Source organism: Diplotaxodon limnothrissa, linkage group LG15, assembly GCF_057381915.1.
Source record: "Diplotaxodon limnothrissa isolate DT_005_m linkage group LG15, D_limnothrissa_male_GT1.1, whole genome shotgun sequence".
Lineage (NCBI taxonomy): Eukaryota > Metazoa > Chordata > Actinopteri > Cichliformes > Cichlidae > Diplotaxodon > Diplotaxodon limnothrissa.
This window is the reverse complement of record NC_140610.1, coordinates 18603713-18625965: the sequence shown is the minus strand read 5'-3', so window position 1 is coordinate 18625965 and position 22253 is coordinate 18603713. Positions and strand designations below refer to the sequence as shown.

General features: G+C 39.9%; 1 protein-coding gene across 2 annotated transcripts; it reads right to left on the bottom strand.

The window, feature by feature from the left end:
• Positions 1–9127: 9127 nt before the first annotated feature.
• hadhb (hydroxyacyl-CoA dehydrogenase trifunctional multienzyme complex subunit beta) lies at positions 9128–22253 on the bottom strand. Of its 2 annotated transcripts, none has more exons than XM_085373096.1 (16): positions 22184–22253; positions 20908–21000; positions 20681–20722; positions 20386–20482; positions 20185–20229; positions 19509–19608; positions 19255–19342; positions 18569–18756; positions 18282–18462; positions 17783–17904; positions 10913–10992; positions 10771–10818; positions 10562–10649; positions 10221–10295; positions 9423–9587; positions 9128–9256 (listed from the first exon to the last, which is right to left on the bottom strand). In XM_085373096.1, exons 2-16 carry the CDS (start codon positions 20972–20974, stop codon positions 9221–9223), a joined length of 1422 nt encoding a protein of 473 aa, XP_085229222.1. In that variant the 5' UTR covers positions 20975–21000; positions 22184–22253; the 3' UTR covers positions 9128–9220. The 2 variants fall into 2 exon arrangements, with proteins under 2 accessions (XP_085229222.1, XP_085229221.1); XM_085373095.1 differs by having other exon boundaries at positions 20908–20982.

Below are 22253 nucleotides of genomic sequence, written 5' to 3'. Positions count from 1 at the left end.
AACCCATATTCTGTAATAAACCAATCATTTCCGACCTCAGCTGTGAGGTTAAACTGAGTTCATGTACTTAATTGCTAAATTCAAAGAGTAATTAGTGCAGTTATTATTATTATTATTGATCATACTGATAGAGTAATAATAGATAATAATGACTGGCATTCTTTAGGGTCTCACTGCCATATGCATGAGTCGTGTCTGTCCAGTTGGATCGACTCCTTGCACATGATGGTGATGGCCAAACTCAAGGATATAAAATTGTACTCCATAAACCAGTGGTGATGTCACTACGTGTATGGCTATCTTATCTACCAGATTTCTGGTAACTTTTGGTAAATTGCATTATTTCTACCAGTTTGTGTTCTGGTACGGTAGTTTTGCATTACAGTTTGCACAAACTCAAAATGGGATTCTTCATAAAACTGCAAAAACTTTCTCAGAGAACTTTGATTAGTGCATGGTCAGCAATCTGTCACGTCAACACCTTCCTGCCACCATTTTCTGCAGTACTGACTGGAAATGAGTTTTTGAGCAATACAGAGATTTTATTAATTATATTTCCGTATGTTCAGTCTAGTTACAGTGTTTACATTTCTGCCTAATCAAATTAGCCTAAACCACGAGTCCCATTCATTCAAGATTTAAAGGAGGATGAGTAGCAATCTACACACCCCGTGATGACTGGAAACATCTTGAACAACACATTGCACTGCTGGCATGAAAAAACGTAAACTGAACCTACAATGAGGTTCATACAGCAGCTCCAAAAAGGTGTGAGTCCAAAATAGCTCAACTGGCAAAAAAAACTCAAAGAGGAAAATCAGCAGCGTCATCGCTATTTCTGTAATGTCAAACTCGATTTAGCGCAAGGTGAGACAAGAGCATCCATTACATATCAGTGTTTATTCAGTATTTGTTGTTGTTGTTTTTTCATTTGTTTACGTCACTTTCATTAAATCCCACAAACAAGCTAAACAGACTCAAAAGAAAAGTCCACGAGTGAGTCTAGGGGTTGCGTGTAGTTCATGTATGTCTGTAGGACAAGGAGGAATAGTCTGTGGAAGTTGTCAGACATCAAAAAGAAAATCAGAAGAAAGCTTTGTCATGTTCTATCGACATGTGTGAAGCCATGTTGGGATTTTCTAAGTAGCTGGGTTGTTGTGTTTGTAGATTCTTGTTGTAAGCTGTAGATTTTTGTTTCCAGATGAATTAATCATTATTTATCCTTGTTAAAATGACTAGGATTAAGTTTGTTATGATAACTTTTACAAAGGGTAATTTGTTGAAGACTATAGAACATAATCCCCAAGAACATATTTCATTTGATCATAAAGATCTACAAAGATTTATTTAAAAATAAATAAATTAGAGATTGCCGTGAGGTGCAATGTCACGACTTCAGCTCTCAGTTTATGTCTGCAGAACGGTGGGAGTGATGGCCTTTGACCCCCTTTTGAGTTCAACACCTAAGAGGCGGGACCCGCAGCACTGTGGGTGCGCTCATTGGGCAAGGTCATTGGACATCGGAGCGCGGCAGGGGGATGTGATTGGACCGTGAGCTCTGTGCAGAGCACGGGATGCAGGTAAAAACAAGAGACACCCACACAGCATGAACAGATATAGAGAGAGGAGCAGGCTGAGACGAGAGAGATGGATGGAAAGAAGGAAGGAGAGATGGGGAGAAAGGTGTTTGCGTGCGTGTGTGTCTGTGTGTGTGCGCAACAGAAAAGCCCAGATAGCAGTGTGTCAAGAGCGCTGTCAGTCACTCATCCATCCAGCTGGCTAATTGGCTCCTTACCCTGGTTCTCCCTCTTGCTCTCACCCTCTCTTTCCCTCACTCTCTCCCTCTACCTGCCTCCCACCATCCTTCTCTCCTTCCCTCGGTTGCCCTCTCTCTCTCCCTCCATCAGGCGTTGCTCCTAACTGCGTGCCGGAGGCCAAAATGCAGATGAGCTCTGCCTCGCGTCAGGGGGAGCTTCTGCTCTGCTTAATTATCCGTGTGTGTGTGTGTGTGTGTGTGTGTGTGTGTGTGTGTGTGTGTGTGTGTGTGTGTGTGTGAGAGAGAGAGAGAGAGAGAGAGAGATAGCTTATCAGCTTACCGGCCCACACACACAATGTTCATGCTGCTGCTGCTGTTACTGCTATGCTAAACAGCAAGGCATCCTGGGAATTGCAGTGACAGCTCATTTTGGTTTTTTTCATGGTCTATGTATGAAAGCTGCTGAGAGACAGCCCTTCCCTCCCTCCTGCCTCCCAACTTTCCCTCCTCCCTTTACACAAACACATACACACACTCTCACAGTCATATACACACATATACACATTCGCACACAGACACACAAAACCTCTCTTTCCCCGGTGCTCATGGGAACGGGTCCGGGGCCTGTCACTAACCCTCCCCCACTCCCTCTACCCCGTTTCTCCCCACCACCTCACCCTCCCCTCATCGCGGCGGTGACAGGGCTTGTTGACAAACGCCAGCAGTCATCAGGGCACCATGGGAAATCTTCTGCCACCATTTTGTCAGCAGAATGACAGAAGTTGTTAATGTCTTGCCTCTCGCCCTGACACGAGATGCTGGGGCTGACAGACTCCGACATGCACCCCACACACACACACACACACTCAGACACACACACATTCGGAAGCACACTGCTGCGCATAGCCATAGACTAACACAAATGTCATGCTCGCGATACAGACACACATGACCATGCACACTCACACAGGCTGACATGCTGCACACACACCATTCATGTCCACATTTTGTGCCCCCATCCATAACTCTTCCTCATCTCACTCAACAAAACCAGTCTGTGTGTGCACGAGTGTGTGTGTGCTGTCTGACAACTAGATGTGTATGGATGTTTAGTGTGTGTGACTAGGGAGTGTTAATGAGGATATGTCTATGAGTGTGTACGGCTTCTAATGAGTTGTACGCCTGTGTGTGTGTGTGTGTGTGTGAGAGAGAGAGAGAGAGAGAGAGAGACAGTGAAAACAGTGTCTCAGCTCTCGTTGTGGATGCGGTGCATGCGTCTGATCAATAACATTTACAATCCCGACAGGAGATCGAGCCTGGCGGACAACCCTAACTGACCGTTATGAGAACATGATGAACTCCAGACAGAGCACACGCACACACACACATACAGATGCGTATGGGCAGCTTCTCTGGACATCCAATTACCGTTCCTCATAATCCACTTGCTCCACACACAGCCTCTACCATCCACCTGTGTACAGCTGGTGTACAACCGACAGACGTCGAGATGTATTAGAGTGTGAGATTGTGTATATGAGGGTGCGGGTTGCTGAAGATGGAAGTTCCCACCAGAATCCGCAAAGATACAATGTTTTTAAGCACAACGGGCCCCTGATTACCTCAGTTCAGTGGGTTTAGCTGCAACTGTACTCTGTTTAATGTCTCAGGGTGTTATTAAATCAAACACTGCAGAATCCGTTGAAGATGGAGATAAAGGTGCCAGGCTTACATTTTCCATCAAAGTGAGAATTAGGATCCGCTTGGTTGGTGTGACTTGCGAGATTTTGTGTCTTGGCAAGTGAACGTGTCAGGAGGTTTTTGATCAATGTGGTGAATAAAATGAAACATTGCAGAACTAAGGGTTGAATTCTCACACATTGCTGCAAACAGTCATTGTCTTGTCCGTGTACAGTAATGTTCAGCACTTCATAATTCTTTGAAACAGCAAACAAATATTCCGTATGGAGGAAACGCTACTCACTACACATAACACTACAACTTTGAATTACATTAATAAAGGCTACATGCTAATTGTGTAGTTATGCAGCGGGGTTAGCAATTTCAGAAACTCAATTTATTATTGTGCTAGTCTGGCTTAATGTTACAATTGTTCTCCTCTTGCGTTCAAAGGGGCAACTAAATAGTGTAACATACAAACAAAGTCTTTCTCTTTAAATGTTTCATGACTGCAATACAGAGTCAACAATAATGAGTTTATGGACAGCTGCAAATATTGTATTATTATTATTATTATTATTATTATTATTATTATGACTTGTCTACAGGGTTTCTAACTAACAGACTAACCAACTGGGCTTCATTTCATCCACCTGCCCAGAACATTTCTATCACTGGAGAGGATATTGCATTGACATACATTTATTTCTTGGAAAATTACAGTGCAACAGTCTCACAGCAGTCTGTGAAATACTCTTGTTCATATAAAAACATATGTACATGAACACGTTGTGCTTCAAAGTCTTTGTTTAAATCTGCAAGAGAGGAGAATTCTAATATAAAATGTTTTTTCTGTTTTCTTTTTGTCCTTAGTTTTGAGATTTTTAATGTCATTTTCAGTTTTGTGTTGTAGTTTGATGTTTGGTTAGGTTTTTTGAAATAAAACTATTCAATTAGGTTTATTAAAACATCATGCTTTAGGTTAAAATACAATGTTTACCACTTGCTTCACATCTCTTTTCAATAAGTTGAATGGGTGAAACGTCCCTCCAGAGTCGCTCTGACTTCTGTGATGAAATATTTTTTGTGTCCATGTACACAAATAAAGAGGTGGTATTTCTTTCATGCTTCGTAATTTGCCATGAGACTTGGCTCTACTGTAATTTTAAACCATGACTTCACGCTGATCAAGATGTTGCTGATCATAATTATGGTCAAACCAACATACTATGAGGACACACACACAGATGCAATTTAATCATTAGTCATAAAAGAAACTCATTTTTGTTCTTGTCTTCAAATATATTGTGCATTAGGAAATATATTCTGGCTAGTAGTGAAATAGAGGCAAGAGATCACTGAAGAGATTAGAAAATAATGTACATCTTATGAAAGGTCAGATATTATTACACCCCAAATCTTGGCGAGGTGAAGGAGAGGTAGATCCTGATTTAATGGCACTCAGAGCCAGACAGGGCCCCTGGAGCATGTTTACACTCTGAGAGTTGTTGTTTAGATGTAGCCAGGAGGCCCGAAGTTTTCTGCCCCACTCTGTGTTTAAGTCATTCTGACATTACACCATGTAATCATTATAAATATCACCTTAACTCTATTATGTGCAGTGGTTAGCACTGTTGCCTCACAGCGAGAAGATCTGAGGTTCAAGTCACTTTCAGGTTGGGGACTCTCTGTGGGGTTTTTTCTGGGTACACCGGTTTCCTCCCACAGTCCAAAGACACACTTGGGCTCCGATTATCTAAAAAATTTAAACTTGGCAAAGATCTGAATGGGAATATTATCATTATCAAAATCAGCTCACAAAATAACTGACAGATCGTTTAAGACGTCAGGCAAAAAAAAAAACAAAAAAAAAACTAGAAACACGAGCTGACCAAATAAATAAAAAAATAAATAAAATAATGGTAATAATAATTTGAAGCTATGGCTTTATGCTTAAAACGCCCAGTCAAATAATTTTCTTATGCTCACTGCATGTTGTCAGCATGACTATTTTAACTTCTTATCAGATGATTGTGAACGAGAACAGATTAATCTGAAGAGGTCAACTATGAGTTGTTATGCTTACTATTTACCAGCAGTTGGTGTCCTGCTTTCATCATGAATAAGGTTGTTGTTGTTGTTTAGCTCATCTGCTAGCTGAGCAAAAAGAAAAAAATGACAATGGTGGTTTCAGTCTAATTAGTGGATAACACGCGTTTTTAATAATAGTTGTTTGTACTCATGGGCCAATTGTTTCATATTTAATTGTTTTATGCTTGATGTGTATCGTGTGACACATTTGTACAAAAAACACACACAATAAAAACCCAAATCCACACTTTAATTTATGAGGTTTAGACGCATTGATTTGAATGCTCTGTTAAATCTGTCTTTGGACAGGTTACTTAATGCAAATGATTTCACATTAGTTGTATGACAGCGGTAATAACTTTCTCATATAAATCTTGACATTACATTTTAATGTTTTTTAATTGGCAGTGATTGCGGGATTGTGATACCCTCCTGTTTTGCTTGTTTAGGTTTGTGGGGGGATGTCAAGGCCTTTCTGCCGTGAGTGGATATAACACTTCCCCAAACACGAGCCCACTGTAGCTGCAAATGATCATCAATTACAAGTACCAAACAAACTAAGGAAGCACTTATAAATCAGACATCATTTCTGAAAAAAAAAAAAAAAAGACTTATCAATGGTGGATCTGAACCAGGGGCAGTAAGACAGCTTGTTGGAATGACTTCTTATAAAGTGGTGGGGGCAAACTACTATATAACACTTATATAAATAAATAAAAATTATAACAAAAGTATGTTTTGAAATCTTGGCTTTTCTTTAAGACTTGTCTTGGAAACAAAATGTCTGATATATCCACGTCTTTTTGCATCCAGAGGAGTCGCCCCCTGCTGCCCATTACACTCAGCGCAGGTTTAAAGCACCTCCCATTGGCGAAGCTGCGTTTAACGTTTATATACAGAATATGTTTAAGTACACACGTTCACCAATATTTAATACTTTTTTAAGATACTGGCTGACAGGCAGCAATATTTTTTTATTTCCAAAAAGAAAATAAAAAAATATTTTGAAAAGGGCTACATACTGAACTTTGAAGCTGGAAACAAAGTATCGATATTAAGCGTTAGTGTTGATGAATTTGCGATAAGATCGATATTTGGATCAATCCGTCTATCTGTAGTAGGTAGTGTCATAACAACAGTGGCTGCGGTGAGTAGTTTTGCTTTTTGTAAATGTATAACTTTAAATTCAACCATGTATTTTAAAATTAACCGCAAGCTTCTATGCCGATGACTTACAAAAAAAGCATTATATATTTAGCATTAAACACAAATACATATATTATATTAATATTTAGTGGCTTCGGTCGTCTTCTGTGCCACAATCACTGCTTTCTTCCCCGGTGCAGTGCTACAGTACAGCGCTCTGACACTTGTTTCACAACACACGCGTGCACGCGCACACACTGAGCGCACGGGAGCAGGTGAGTCAAGCGCAGCTTTCAGCAGGTGCCGCCCCGCGTGTGAGCCGGCTAGGACGAGATGAAAGACAACGCTGCAACTCCCGATCTCTCCCCGGCTCCCTCCCCTCCCTGCACCGCGCGAACACGCCGACTCCCCCCTTTCTCCCCGCACCCTCCATCCATCCATCCCCACACACACCCTCCCCGCTTCCCCGCGCGCTCCGTGAGGTAGATTTGTAGTGACAGCAGCGGGTGCATTCGCCAGTCATTCTCCATAAAAGGTTCCGTCTGATCAAAGCCCTGCTGTGGCAGGGAGGCGGCCCGCTATATCGGTGAGTGTCTGCGTGTCTCCGGTGTCTCGCAGGGTTGAGGCGGTTTTGAAGCTCTATAAACACAAAACCCCTCTCTGTCTATCTCCCTGCTATTTACATTTGAGCTCCGTTTTGCCTTGGCAATAAAACATTGGTTTTATTCCCTCTGCCTGTAGCCCTTGTGACAGGCTCGGCTGCATTAATCAGCTCCTCCCGCTCAGAGTCAAGGATTCCTTAAACTGGAAGAATTAAATCTTTAAATACATTTTAAACGGAAATGTCTGACTGAAGTTATGTTAACAAGCCCCCAACCTGAGAGGTGTGTGTATTGAGCACAGTCCCCGGTGAGCGCTGAGGGGATCGCACACACACACACACACACACACACAAGGCAGAAACGAGGCAATGTGTTGTTATACATTTACCCATCCCGCTGTCAATTAGACAAACACTAAAAGTTCAGCTTTTCCCCACAATTTGAACATCCGAATATCAGGATGATACCACTGCAACCTGAACTTTTTAAGTCACCTGCCAGTCATATTCCCAATTTTCCATATTCATGTTGTTTTAAATCACCAGGAAGCCTGAGCAATCCCTCTTTAGCTCCTCATTAACATCAGTCGTCTCGTCAGAAGCAGACAGCATTATTCACCATCAATTAAGTGCAGCTGCATCCGAAGACAGTCTACTGGTGACACATCTTGGAACAAGGCCGGGATGCAAATGCAAATAAATAAAAAAAAAAGAAAAGAAAAGAAAGAAATTTGGCAATGCAAATTTAGGAAGCTGTTAAGACTTTAAGAGTAGACTCTGCACCCCCTCTACCCAAATTCTGTTATCTGCAGCACAAAGCTTTCTATACATTGATCTTTTTCCCCTCCTCACAACAGTTTCAGTCCCTGCTGAATAAAACATAGATCATCAACACATTGCTTGAAGTTGTTGTCCGTGCATCGAGGCCTTCTATCAGCAGAAAAAATGCAAATCTCACCAAGAAGGGAGACAAAATGTTAGGAACAAAGACCAATGTTGTTAATATATGAAATTCTACATGATTAAAAGATAGACTGTTTCATTTTCTGTTTGCATCTGTACCTATATTGCAGAGTTCAACTCAACTGTTTCTTCAAAACTGATACATTCTGTGATACATACATTCTTGTTACAAAATATTAAATGCTTATACAATGAAAATGACATTTTTCAGTCACTTTCCCATCCTGAGCATTGCGCTCCCAGCCTTAATGCTCAGAACACATAAGCTATATTTGTGTTTAAACAAAAATGCACTTTTAGCATCATCCTTTCTCACCACACACATTATAAAAATGCCAGTATCTCTGGACAATCATCCTCTCTGACCTTTAATGGACTTCCTGTTTGATTAAATTCAACCTGAAACTATGAAAAACAACCAGAGGATTTGCCAGCTGCTGGCCATTAGAAATTGATCAGATCCACAGTTTTCTATTCTATTACTAGTTACAACTTGTTTCTTACCGCTAGCCAAAATCAGATGCATTTAGTACAAAAGTTAAGCAGGAACAACAGAAATGAGTCCCAGTGTAATTAACACACCGTTTAATTCCAACAGTCAGTGGGAAAAAAAATTATTACAGCGTATTAGAAACATTACATTAGGCTCACTGTTGCTCTTCTTAGAGCTAAAACTTTGTTATGTTATGTTGGACTCGCTGATAATGCTCTCGAGACACTGCTCGAGTCCACAAAACAAAAAAAAACATTCCTCATCGACAATCTGCTTAAATTCAAAAGCCCCTAAGCAAAGTTACATTTACAAGAGATCCTTCAGAGACACTCATACTGTATCTGACTGTTCTCCCATACAGGCAAAGTGGTGGCCATATGTACACTCTCTTTTATCGATGTGTGTGTGTGTGTACGTGTGTGTGTGTGTGTGTGTGTGAGTGAGAGAGAGAATGTATGTGTAGTTGTCTGTCCAATGGTTTTTAACTGTGTTACTGGGGGTAAGCCTCGATCACCATGGCATGACCCTGGAATAGACAAGAAAAGAAGAAATTACACTACAAAATAGCGACTATGTTAGTCTTAATACAAATATATTACTCTGAGGTCTATTAAATGTTAATCTCTCAGCCACAACAAATCTTATCACTTTGGGAGTTTTGAATTTCAAAATGTAAAATCAGAGTGTGTTACCTGTCCTCCAGCAGCACAGGCTGCTATGAGCCCATACTGTCCTCCCTCCTTCTTCAGTCTGTTTGCTACTGTGGTTGCCAGTCTGCAGCCAGTGGCACCGAATGGGTGACCCAAAGACAGAGAACCGCCCCACAGATTGAACTTCTCCATGGCAGGAGTCCCAACCTGCACACACAGCGACCATCAGGTCATGAGTGATGTAAACACCAGTGAAAACTCAACAGGACATCAGCTCAGGTGAATGGATTTCAGCTGAGGATGTCCACTTGACCTCAACAGAAAAAATTGTTGATGCTGTTAACAAAAAATGAAGGCCCAGACATTATCCACATATCCACCAATCTGCAATCTTTGGGGCTATAAAATAAAGGAAGGGCCACAGTGCCAAAAACTCCAGCTCCTTCAGTGGTCGTTTCAGCTCCCCTTTTAAAATGTTTCAAGGCTGTATTAAGATTGCTAACTTTGGATGCAGTGCGCTAACCAAGCTAGGTAAGAGAAGCCCATAACTTAATAATCGGTCTATGACAGCTTGATCAGAAGCCTTATAACACTGGCAGTTTTCCCAAGAAGCTAAATCATCAGGCAGCTCCCTGCTTTCAGATGAACTTTTATATGACCCCAGTTAAAGTGAGAAAGGCATTACAATACTTGATGCGATTGTGTAAAAATAATTGTTATCCAAGCATATTCAATTCTTTGTGGCTGTTCATGTTTTGCAGTGTGCTGCAAGCATCAAGGTGAGCTGCATGGATCTAGTTTTTGAGAAAAAGCAAACAGATGACCAACGGCCATCTTTACCTTCGACTTCCTGCCCATGTACGTCTGAGCAAACCAATCCGAGTCCATAGCCTTCAAATTTGCCATGATCTGACCCTGAAAAACACACACAAATATATATCCACCGAGTTACCATGGAAACCAGCCTGGAAATTGATCTGTATTGATCCAACTGTGTTGAGTATGAAGCAGACATGTCAAATTTTACTCCTGCATGTGGACAACATTTATACTGTACATGACAACATGCTGAAACTCGATTAGAGGCAAACACAGAAATGTTGGTGGAGACGGACAGAATATTGATGGATCACATAGACTCACATACTTTTCCCCCCCTGAAATATATTGTAATAACTTACTGCGAATGCCTCGTGAAACTCAAAGACGTCAATATCACTCATGGACAAGCCGGCACGTTCCAGGACTTTAGGTGTAGCGTACGTTGGCCTAAAATAATCAAACAGAGAAAGCATGGAGGTAGAATAAGTCTTCTTTTTTTTAATAGTCCTCAAGACAATTAAGAAACCACCATCTAATCAAATCTACTGAGTAAGAAGTAGTAACTCACCCCAAAAGCAGCTGATCTTTGGGGTCCTGAGACACATAGACAAAGTCTCTGCCAGGATAAAATATTTAAATAAGCATATTGTGCAATCTAGCATTATTATAGAAGTTATTGTTAATCTACCAAGAAGACAGGGTTTAGATACCTGAGGTAGGCTTTAGGCTTGTAACCCATAGCCAAAGCTTTCTCTTCAGACATGACAAGCACAGCAGAGGCACCATCGGTCTGAGGACACACAAACAAGAATCTCAACTTCATGATCCAAGAACAGTTTCCAAAACTGAAAATTTGGAAGAACTAGTTTGAGCATGGTGACACAAGTGAACAAGAGGGTTTAGGATAAAAGGGTTTCCCATATATATAATATTGACTTTGGGCAACCTAAGTCAAGTATAGGAAACTTAAAAAAAATCTATTTTGTTCCCCATTTTTTATCAGACAAAATGACAGAGTTGGACAATCCCTTCGCTTTTATTTTGAAGTTTGATGACTGCTAACCAATGAGAGCTGTGCCTGCTCATCATCATCATCTGTGCAGTTAGGTCTTTTGTGGCAGTCTCCAGAGTTTGTCCACCATGATGGACTGCAGCTGGTGATGTTAGTCCCCTTTATGATCTGAGGGTCCAATGTGAGCTGGCGGACCACTCTAATCAGAACTTGCACCAAGTGGAGAACTGGTTCAGGTGTTTGCTCAACTGAGATGAAAGAGTCTGCAGAGCATAAGGACTACTATCGCCAGCTGCTAGGATGGTGGAATTGGTGTTCAACCACAGGATGAGGAACTTGCAGAAGAAGCTGCTTCATTCACACAAAGTATATGTAATGATTGTTTTTTAATGAATTTCCTGAATAAAGTGTGGGTGCACCTGATTAAAGATTTTTAAGTTATTTCCTAATAAAGAATAAGATTTTGTCAAAACCAAACATATCTTTAACCCAGATACACAAAAGAAACAATTAGCGACTTCCGGTTGAGCTTTGATGGAGTAGGACGCGAGTCTGGGAGCTCCCGCCGATTTCGATTAAATTGTTATTTATTCGCGCGTTTTGGCCGTATTTTCAGTCCTGTTTTGGTTTGTGGATTGTCTTGTTGAGAAGTTTTACTCGGGCCGGCGTAAAATGGCAGCAAAAAATGTTAAAACCCGCAGTACTATTCAGACACAACTGAGGCCTAGTTTGCAAACCGCGACCACACCCTCGAGTGAGCCGTCGTCTCCTGCAAAGCCCCCCACATGTCAAGCTAATCCTGATATTGAGGCTCTCAAGGTCGAGTTGCTGGCTTCGCTGAGGAAAGATATCGCCGACATCTTTAAAAAGGAACTTCAGGATACTCTGGGTGATGCTTTGTCTACCATTAAGTTCGACCTGCAGGCGGTGAAGACGCAGCTGGCGATCGATAAAGCTGCAAATGACGCTACCATGTCTGAGCTAAAAGGTACGGTGAAGGAGATGGAGCACGCACTTACTGTCTGCTCTGATGATATAGCTGAGATGAAAAACACTATCAAGGGTCTCACAGCTCATGTAGCCAAGCTGGAAAGTAAGTGTGAAGATTTGGAGTCCAGATCGCGGCGCAACAATGTTAGGATAGTGGGAGTACCGGAGGGCCCTGACACGTGCACCACTGCCGCCGTAGCTTCCTTGCTAAAAGAAGCATTTGATCTGGGGAAGGAGCCGCTTTTGGATCGTTCGCACAGGACCCTCCAACCCGCACCTAAGCCTGGCGACCGTCCACGAGCCATTGTATGCAGGTTTCATTACCACACTGACTGTGTCGACATTTTACGACGTGCTAGAGAACGCCGACAGATTAAAGTTGGAGATCGGACCATCTCAGTCTTCCCCGACTACACCGCCAGGGTGGCACGGGCTCGTGCTGCATTCAACACGGTCAGGCAGCAACTCCGTGGCATTGACGGTGTTCGGTATGGCCTGCTTCATCCAGCGCGACTCCGCATCACATATAAGGGTGTCGAGAAGGACTTTGTTTCGGCAGAGGAGGCCAGTGATTATGTCAAAACTTTGATTTCTGGGTGAGCCTCGTTAGCTCCTCAGTTTGATACTGTAATGCTGCTAAGGGTTCACGGTCTCCTTAGGTTTAACGCCACCCGTGCATTGTTTTCTTAGGCCATTGTGCTGGTTATTGTACTGTTGGTGTGCTGGTTCCTTTTATTTTCATTGTTATTTATTGAAACTGGATCATATAATATACTCTTGAACTTCGGACCAGTCCGGCACAATCTTCTCCAAGCTTGCTGCATTGATTTGCATAGGACTGAGTTGTTTTTCGTTTCTGTTAAATTTTTATTTATTTATTTTTTTGTTTGGTTGTTTTTGTTTTAATTGTTTATCTATTTATGTATGTTGTTTTTGTTTTTTGTTTTTTTTTAAATTTTATGCACTTTCGGTGATTTGTTGGAAAGTTCTCCTTCTGAGGAAGTCATATTTTGTACTGTGAGATCTTTTTTTGGTTGGTTGGTTTCCTTTTTATTTTTTCCCTTTTTAAAAAAAACATGTTTACTGTTACGCGCACACTGTTATGCTGTAGAGAAGTTGGTGAGAGGTTATTTTTCCCTCTCTCGCTTTTATTTTTATTTAGACAATTAGTCCAGTCACTTCGGTGAATCATTTTTGCTACTTTGGGGGTACACTGCTGTCTCCTTTGTTCTGTTCTGTGGAGACTTGGGGGTGTATTTGTGTTCAGGGTTGGGTTGGGGGGGGGCTGTCCCATTTCGGCTCTTCATGGCCACTGGCATTTTGGTTTGGTCTTTTTCCTCTTCCTTTTTGTAAATGGTTAATGGAAATATAGACCCCAGCATTGCTGGGTCAGGTATGCCTCTTAGATTCATTAGTTGGAATATCAGAGGTATGGGTAACCCTGTTAAGAGATCTAAGGTTTTTACTCACTTGAAACGTCTAAATTCTGACATAGCATTTTTACAGGAGACTCATCTTCGCATTAAGGATCATTATAGGTTATATTGCCCTTGGGTAGGTCAGGTCTTTCACTCAAATTTTAATTCGAAGGCTAGAGGAGTGGCCATTCTCATTAATAAGAAAGTTCAATTCACTTTGACCAATGTTGTCGCTGATAGGAACGGTAGATACATCATTGTTGCTGGTACCCTAATGCAGAAAAAGGTTTTGTTGGTAAATGTATATGCCCCGAATTTTGATGATGCTGAATTCGCTAATAGATTGCTGAGTAACATCCCCTTTCTGAATACACATTTGCTTATCCTTGGTGGTGATCTGAATTGTGTTTTTGATCCAATTTTGGATCGATCTAGTCCTCGTAATTTGACTCAATCATCTATGTCTAAAACATTCTCAGATTTTATGAAACAGAATGATCTTGTTGATCCATGGAAATTTCGCAACCCTTCAATCAAAAAATTTTCATTCTTCTCTCAGGTCCACCAGTCTTATTCCAGGATTGATTATTTTTTCATCGACAGAACTCTTAATTCATGTGTTAATTCTTCCGACTATTCTGGTATTGTAATATCTGATCATTCTCCTCTGCTATTGGATGTTCATCTTTCTACCCATAAACGTAGCCCTCCACTTTGGAGATTTAACTCTCTCCTTCTGGCGGATAAAGAATTTTGTGAATTTATTTCAGGCTCTATTGAGGAGTTCTTGTCCTTCAATCAGGATGATTCTGTCTCATATTCTCTGCTATGGGAGACTCTTAAATGCTACCTGAGAGGTCAAGTTATTTCTTACTCTGTCCGTGCTAATAAAAAGATTAATGCCAGGCTTAAAGAACTTATAGCTGCAATTAGTAACCTTGATCAAAGTTATACACTGAACCCTTCTCCAGAATTACTGAAGCAGCGCCTTGATTTGCAAGCAGAATTTGATCTTATGTCAACCAAAGAGGCTGAGCACTTATTACTACGCAGTCGTGGCTCATATTACGAATATGGTGACAAGGCTAGTCGCTTGTTGGCACATCAGTTACGACGTCAGGCCTCCTCGCGTGTGATCCCCATTATTAAACACTCTGATGACAATATTACTACAGATCCCTTGGAAATTAATTCTACCTTTAAAACATTTTACTCTTTGTTGTACAGGTCCGAATTTCCCACGGATAAAGCTAAAATGAATGCATTTCTTCATAATCTTTCAAACCCTGTTATTGGTGCTAATGATGCGGGGCAATTGGACTCCCCATTATCTGTTGAAGAAGTATTAAAAGCTATTACAGCTATGCAGTCTAATAAAGCCCCGGGCCCGGATGGGTTTCCAATTGAATTCTATAAAACATTTATTGGTAAATTGGCACCATTGCTTTTGTCTGTGTTTAACGAATCCTTGGAAACCGGTTCATTACCACCTACTTTCACACAAGCAACCATAGCGCTCCTTCTCAAAAATGACAAGGACCCAACCTCCTGTGGTTCCTACAGGCCATTATCTCTGCTTAATGCCGATGCAAAGGTATTGGCTAAAGTAATTTCATCTCGCCTTGAGGATGTGCTTCCTCGAATTATATCTGAAGAGCAGAATGGCTTTATAAAGGGACGGCAATTGTTTTTTAATACCCGTACACTCTTTAATGTTATTTACTCAAAGCGTCTATCTGAACTTCCTGAACTTGTGATTTCTTTAGATGCTGAAAAGGCTTTCGATAGGGTGGAGTGGGAGTACTTGTTTGCAGTTTTAGAGAAATTTGGTTTTGGTGATAAATTTATTTCCTGGATTCGGCTTCTTTATTCGTCCCCTAAAGCCAGTGTTCATACTAATGATGTTTACTCTGATTATTTTGCGCTGGGTCGTGGTTGTCGTCAAGGTTGCCCTTTGTCTCCCTTACTCTTTGCCATTGCCATCGAGCCTCTGTCTATTACATTGCGATCTTCTTCTGTATTCAGGGGAATCATCCGTAATGGAATTACACATAAAGTATCATTGTATGCGGATGACTTGTTATTATATATGACTGACCCCGCATGCTCCATCCCTGCTGTTTTAAGTATTCTGGAGAACTTCAGTTCGTTTTCAGGTTATAAATTGAATTTGGGGAAAAGTGAGTGTTTTCCTGTTAATACGGCAGCACGTCAACTTCAACAGTCCGATCTACCCTTTCGTCTCAGTCCGTCTGGGTTTAAGTACTTAGGGATTAACGTGACTCGCTCTCTAGCTGGCCTTAAATCAGCAAATTTGTCTCCTCTTATATCTAGGGTCACATCTGATATTCAAAGATGGGGTAATCTCCCCCTTTCTTTAATCGGTAAGATTAACGTTGTTAAAATGAACATCTTACCAAAATTTTTATTTTTATTTCAGTCAATTCCCTTATTTTTGCCGAAACATTTTTTTGTTTCACTGGACAAGATTATTGGTTCTTTCATTTGGGGAGGGAAGCCACCTAGGGTCTCTAAATCTTTGCTGCAGCGATGCAGATTTAGTGGAGGACTTGCATTACCTAATTTTTTAGTCTATTACTGGGCCGCTCACATCCATAAACTTTGCTACTGGCTAAAATCTTCTGGTTCCTCGTGGTGTAAATTGGAGCTATCATCATGTAAGGGCTCTTCTTTACCGGCTTTGCTCTATTCCTCTTTACCCGTGAGACCCTCTCTGTCCACTGATAATCAGGTGGTTCTTAACACACTCAAAATCTGGTTTCAGTTTAGACGTCACTTTAATTTTGTAATGCCGTCTTCCTCGGGTCCTCTAAGCGAAAACCATTTGTTTCCCCCTTCACTTTTGGACTCGACATTTTCAGTGTGGTGTGACAAGGGTATAAAACAGTTCAAACATTTATATGTGGATGGTGTTTTCGATAGTTTTCCCAACTTGTCTTCTCGTTACAATCTCCCTGTTACCCATTTGTTTCGCTATTTTCAAATTCGAAATTTTGTTGCTAAGTGTTTCCCAAATTTCCCCTCTTTACCTCCAGAACAGCAGTGGGAAACTACGTTATCATTTGTTCCTCATCACAGAGGAACCATTTCGAAACTCTATGATGCTATTCTGTCTTTTAGTAACCACTCTAATGTTAAGCTTAAGCGTACATGGGAAGAAGAACTGGGATTTCGAATACATGAGGAGTCTTGGGAACGGGCTATAACGAGGATACGATCTTCCACCTCCTGTGCTCGTCTTGGACTTATTCAATTTAAGGTCATACACAGGGTGCATTTCTCTAAGTCTAGACTTTCTGAATTGTATCCAGAAGTGGAAAATAAATGTGATAAATGCCACGGTTCTCCTTGTCACCTTAGCCACATGTTTTTTCTGTGCCCTGAGCTACAAGGTTTCTGGACAAGGTATTTTGCTATTATGTCAACTGTTCTTGGGGTAACTCTTCATCCTTGTCCTCTGATTGCTGTGTTTGGGATTCCTGCTCGCTCACTTACACTTGATTCCACACAAAGGGATATTATAGCCTTCACATCCCTATTAGCGAGACGTCTAATATTGTTGCATTGGAAGTCTGCTAAGTATCCTACTATTTCCCGGTGGCTTAAAGATGTCATGTTTTTTTTAAAACTTGAAAAAATTAAATATACGTTGAGAGGTTGCACAGCCAAATTTTTTCACAAGTGGCAACCCTTTATCTCTTATTTTGCTAGTCTAGAGGTATTGCCTGTTTAAATCTACTTTTGTTACTGTTATATTCCTCTAATATGTTTGATGGTTGTGTTGATCTGTGTGGGACGGGGGGGGCGTTGTGTTTTGTTTTTTTGTTTTTTTTTTTCATATATATATATATATATATATATATATATATATATATATATATATATATATATATATATGTATGTGTGTGTATATATATATATATATATATATATGTATGTGTGTGTGTGTGTATATATATATATATATATATATATATATATATATATATATATATATATATATATATATGTTAATTTACTTAGGAAAATTAAGAAAGGTTGATTGTATTTCGGTAACTGCAAGTACTGTTTTCTTTTTTCAATAAAAATATTTTCAAAAAAAAAAAAAGAAACAATTAGCGCCGTTTCTGTGTCTTTACCATGAAAGAAGAGTTCGCAGCAGTGACTGTTCCATGAGGTTTAACGAAGGCAGGCTTTAGTTTGGCCATTTGATCCATGGATGATGGCCGTATGCCGTTGTCCTTTGACACAATATCACGACCTGAGGAGACATGAATACCACTCTATTGTAAACATTTTTTTTTTTTTCTTAAAAAGAGGAAAGCCTAAAGTCTAGCCCATTCCTCTTATATTTTGTTCGATAATAACTAATATTTTCAATTTGAACCCTAACTCTACTTTCCAAATTGACTGAAAGCGATTTTTTCAAAAGTGATAGATGTCCAAGCGCAGTCAGATTATTTTAGCTTCTGCTAATTATTAATTATATTTATTTCAGATAGAATTAGTCCATATCATGCAAAAAACATAACAAAAAATCAAAATGTATAATTCAAAATTTCTCAAAGCCAATATGAAGTCTTTATATATTCTAAATGAGTCAATGTATAACATAATCTACAGTAAAGCTGGGTTTACCTGGCACTTTAAAGGAGATGACATCCTGCAGCAGCCCTTCGTCCTGGGCTTTTTTAGCCAGTGTGTGTGATCGCAGTGCAAACTCATCCTGCTCCACTCTGGAGACCCCAAATGCAGCAGCCAGACGATCAGCACTGTGGCCCATTGTTTCTGCTGTGGAGAACTCCACAACAGCAGGAAGCTAGTACGGCACAACGGACAATTTGAGGGTTAAATACTATATGGTGTGAACAGAAGTAAGCCACTCTGAAATCAACTAAAACTGAAAGTTGTTAAATCATATATACCTCCGGGGAGAGGTGTGCAAGCCGGATGCTGCCAATCAGACTGAGCCTCTGGCCGAGTGTCTTTGCCTTGTTTAGGGACAACATGGTTTTCCTCATCTTACGGCTGTGACGAATGGGAATGTCTGACAGGAATTCCACTCCGCCTGCTACAACAGCATCACACTGACCGGCAGCAATCAGACCAACGCCTGGAGAGATGGATAAAGAAGATGAAGATTAAAGATTAAAACAACCATTAAAAACCGAAAGTAAAATCAAAGAATTGCATGAAAATAGGTCAAGATCCATAGGCTTTACCTACTTTTCCTAATATAATGAATGTGATTTGGTTTAACACAAGAGGACACATCTGATCAGTATACTACTCCCCCTGTCATTTTTACAGACTTCACCTCCAACCTGCCAAATGTTGGTGTATGACAGTTTATTTTGATGCTTAAACATTAAGACCGGATGCCTTTTTTCATTTAGGATTAAATTTTATTCATCTTGCTCCTTGCCCATAGGAGCTGTAAACAACTAAAAAGCGCATATAGCAGTTTATCACTGTTGCAGTGTACACAACTGTTTTGCAACTGCAATGCAGGACTACACTGAATATCAATAATAATAATAATAATAATAATAATGATATTTAGAACAAATTATACAGAGTCTCAGTGAAGAGGCTTCTTTTCCGGACATACTTGAGGTCATTGCCTGGTTGGAGGAGATGCAGGCCATGGTGACTGTGTGAGCTGGGATTTTGTCAGAGAAGCCTGCACCCAGTGCTGCCTGAAATCAAAGTAAACATAGAGCCACATTATACACAAATGTAATTGTATTATGCATTTACAGATAATAAATGCACCACAATTATATTTTAGTACGCAATAACAAAGTTAAAGTTAACATTTACAATATGTGATATGTGTATGGGAGAGTGCTTATGTGTGCATACCTCTCTTGCTACGTTGCTGGTTTTAACCTCTTGAATGACTGTTCCATATATGATGTAGTCTACAGCATCTTTTGGTATACCTGTCCGTTTTAGCAGGCCCCTATATAAAAGAAAAAAAAAGAAGAAGATATAAACAAACACACAGAATGAGTAATTTTATTTTTTTTGCTAACGAGGGACAAACATAAATATTTGTTCATAAAGACCTTGTACAATGATCTGTCAGATCATTGTTCTGGCCTTCCTTCATCTCTTTCTAGTGTAAACTGATATACTTCATTCAGCTCCATTGCACTTTGCCCTCACATTACTTTTAAAGCTTACAATGTTTACTGCTTCATAATGACTAGAAGAGTCTAAGAGATATTTTAACAGATCATCAGCAGTTCAGAGTGACACAGTACAACATATAAATGAAAAGTAGTTTTTAAAAATCATTCATTCAAATCATGGTAGCCTTGTCTAAAAAGTGTCCAAATATACAATTATTTTTGCAGGGTTTCTTTGTGGAGCAAAAAACCCTGCAAGCATTTACCCATTTAAACCTCTGATTCAGTTAGAACAAGTTCAAAACTGGATCTGCAAACTATTATTTAATTTGCAGATAAACATTTGACATTGACTTTGCTGGTCTCAACAGACAGTCATCAGAAAAACAATGCAACCATAGACTTACTGCAGAGCTGCTCTGGCCAGGTCATGTGGCATTAGGTCAGCATACCTGTAGAGACCAACCAAAAAGTTTTTTCTTTTGTTTAAGCCACAAATTATTTTCCACTACAAAATGTTCTTGACTGTTTTTTAAGTGTTCAGTACTCCGTGTAGCACAATACAATAAACGTAAAGTGAGAACACAAAGAAAAGAGCCGAGACATACGTGGTTCCAGACAACAGGAAAGGGGTTCGAACTCCTTCCACCAGCACTATGTTCTTTACACCAGGTCGAGCCAGCGTCTTCTTGCTCTTTGTTTGAACTGAAAGAAAATAATTAAAAATAAGACTTACAGCAAGGGCATCTCAGCATCTGCTAGGGGAAGTAGGTTTATACATATTATGTCCAGGCAAATAAATCAGCGATTAAAGGCTTTGGTTACCATTCTGCTTTCAAAAAAAATCTATAATACACATAGCCATAATCTGGATAAAAATTATCATTATAGTAAAAAACTTACCTTGAGACTGAAGCTGGGCTGTTGTACTGAGAGATCGTGCACCTTAGACAAAGAAAAATAAAGAAATTATCATTATAAACCTAAAAGTACCAGATTTTAAATGCTAATATTGAACTGGAAGCAGCTGTACTGCATCTTTAATTTCTGACTCTTAGTCATGTATTTCCTTAATTACTTATGGATATTTGAAATATATTAAACTGTTATGGGAACAAATGACAACTTACCAAATCGCACTGCCCAGGAAGAGCTGACTGAGCAGCTCCGAATTGGGTTCATCAACATGGAAGCCATTCTGTTCTCTGTGGCAAGAAATGTTACTGCAAAGTTTATGGAAATGTTTAACATTTCAGATTCAAAACATTTTAAATTAACTTGGATATTTTAGGACTTCTTTGTGTTTTTCTTAGAATTCCTTACTTTTTTTGTGTGAATTCACAACGACTTAAAAAAAAAATTATTCCTGAAACCACACAATCCATGGAGGATATATTTATTACTATTATATTGTAGCCTTATTGCATGGGCAGGAGTGTTACACAACCACAACCTCTCAGATCATACTCCGTTCTACTTTCATGTCTGAGTCCTGGTTTTGTTTGACTAAAATCACTTTGCCATATATCTTAAACAACACCTCTTTAGAATTTGCTCCTATCAATTCTTATTTTTTATCTTTTTTCAGTATACAGGGATTTTTATATTTTATTATGTGGTTCAATGAATAAAACTGAAAAATTACTGAATCACCAAGCATCACCAAAACCGTTTCAATGTGCCTAGACTTTGACTCTGCTAATCTGTGGAAGGTTATAGGAAAGGATGCACACATTCTTCCAAAATATATTTGGCAGAGAGCACTGCTGATCATTTTCACAATTATGAAAACATTCAGTTACCCCCGGAAACTCTATGGATAGGGGCACTGTCATCCTGAAAAGGTAGGTGAATAAAGGTGATCAGTCAGAACTCATGACCTCTTGATTTCGGTCACTGTTCCTTCTCAGAGCATAAGTCGATCCAAACTATGCCAAAAAACAAAACAAAACTAATAAATGCACCTTATAGCACATAAGAACCACCACTTCCACTAATTTTGGGGCTCAGGAGTTTACTACTTTCCTTTAATTTGTCATACAACAACGGTCACCCTGCCCAACCCCCTCTACCCTAGCTTTGACCCTTCACCTAGATTTCTCTCCTGGAGAATGACAGAGCCCTATGTGCAGAATCACAAGACTAATACTGACTGCGTATCGACAAATTATATAAGTCCAAATAAAGCAACAAAATATAACCTTATAGTATCGACGAAATCTAAAATAAAAACAGCGATTTAGCTGGAAGCTGCATGCAAGACTAGCTCAACTAGCTAGCTACTTGTGAGCTAAAATTTAATCAGCAAAAATTCCTGCCGCTGTGTTTGAGATGAAAAAAATCAGTTTGCAGAACCCGTATAACAGCTTTTAACTTTCTAACCTCACCAGATACGTTTAAGCTCACCTGTTTTTATGGTTTATATCCCAGCACACTGCTTCCCTGTCTAATGACCGGCCAGACCCACCAGGACTAC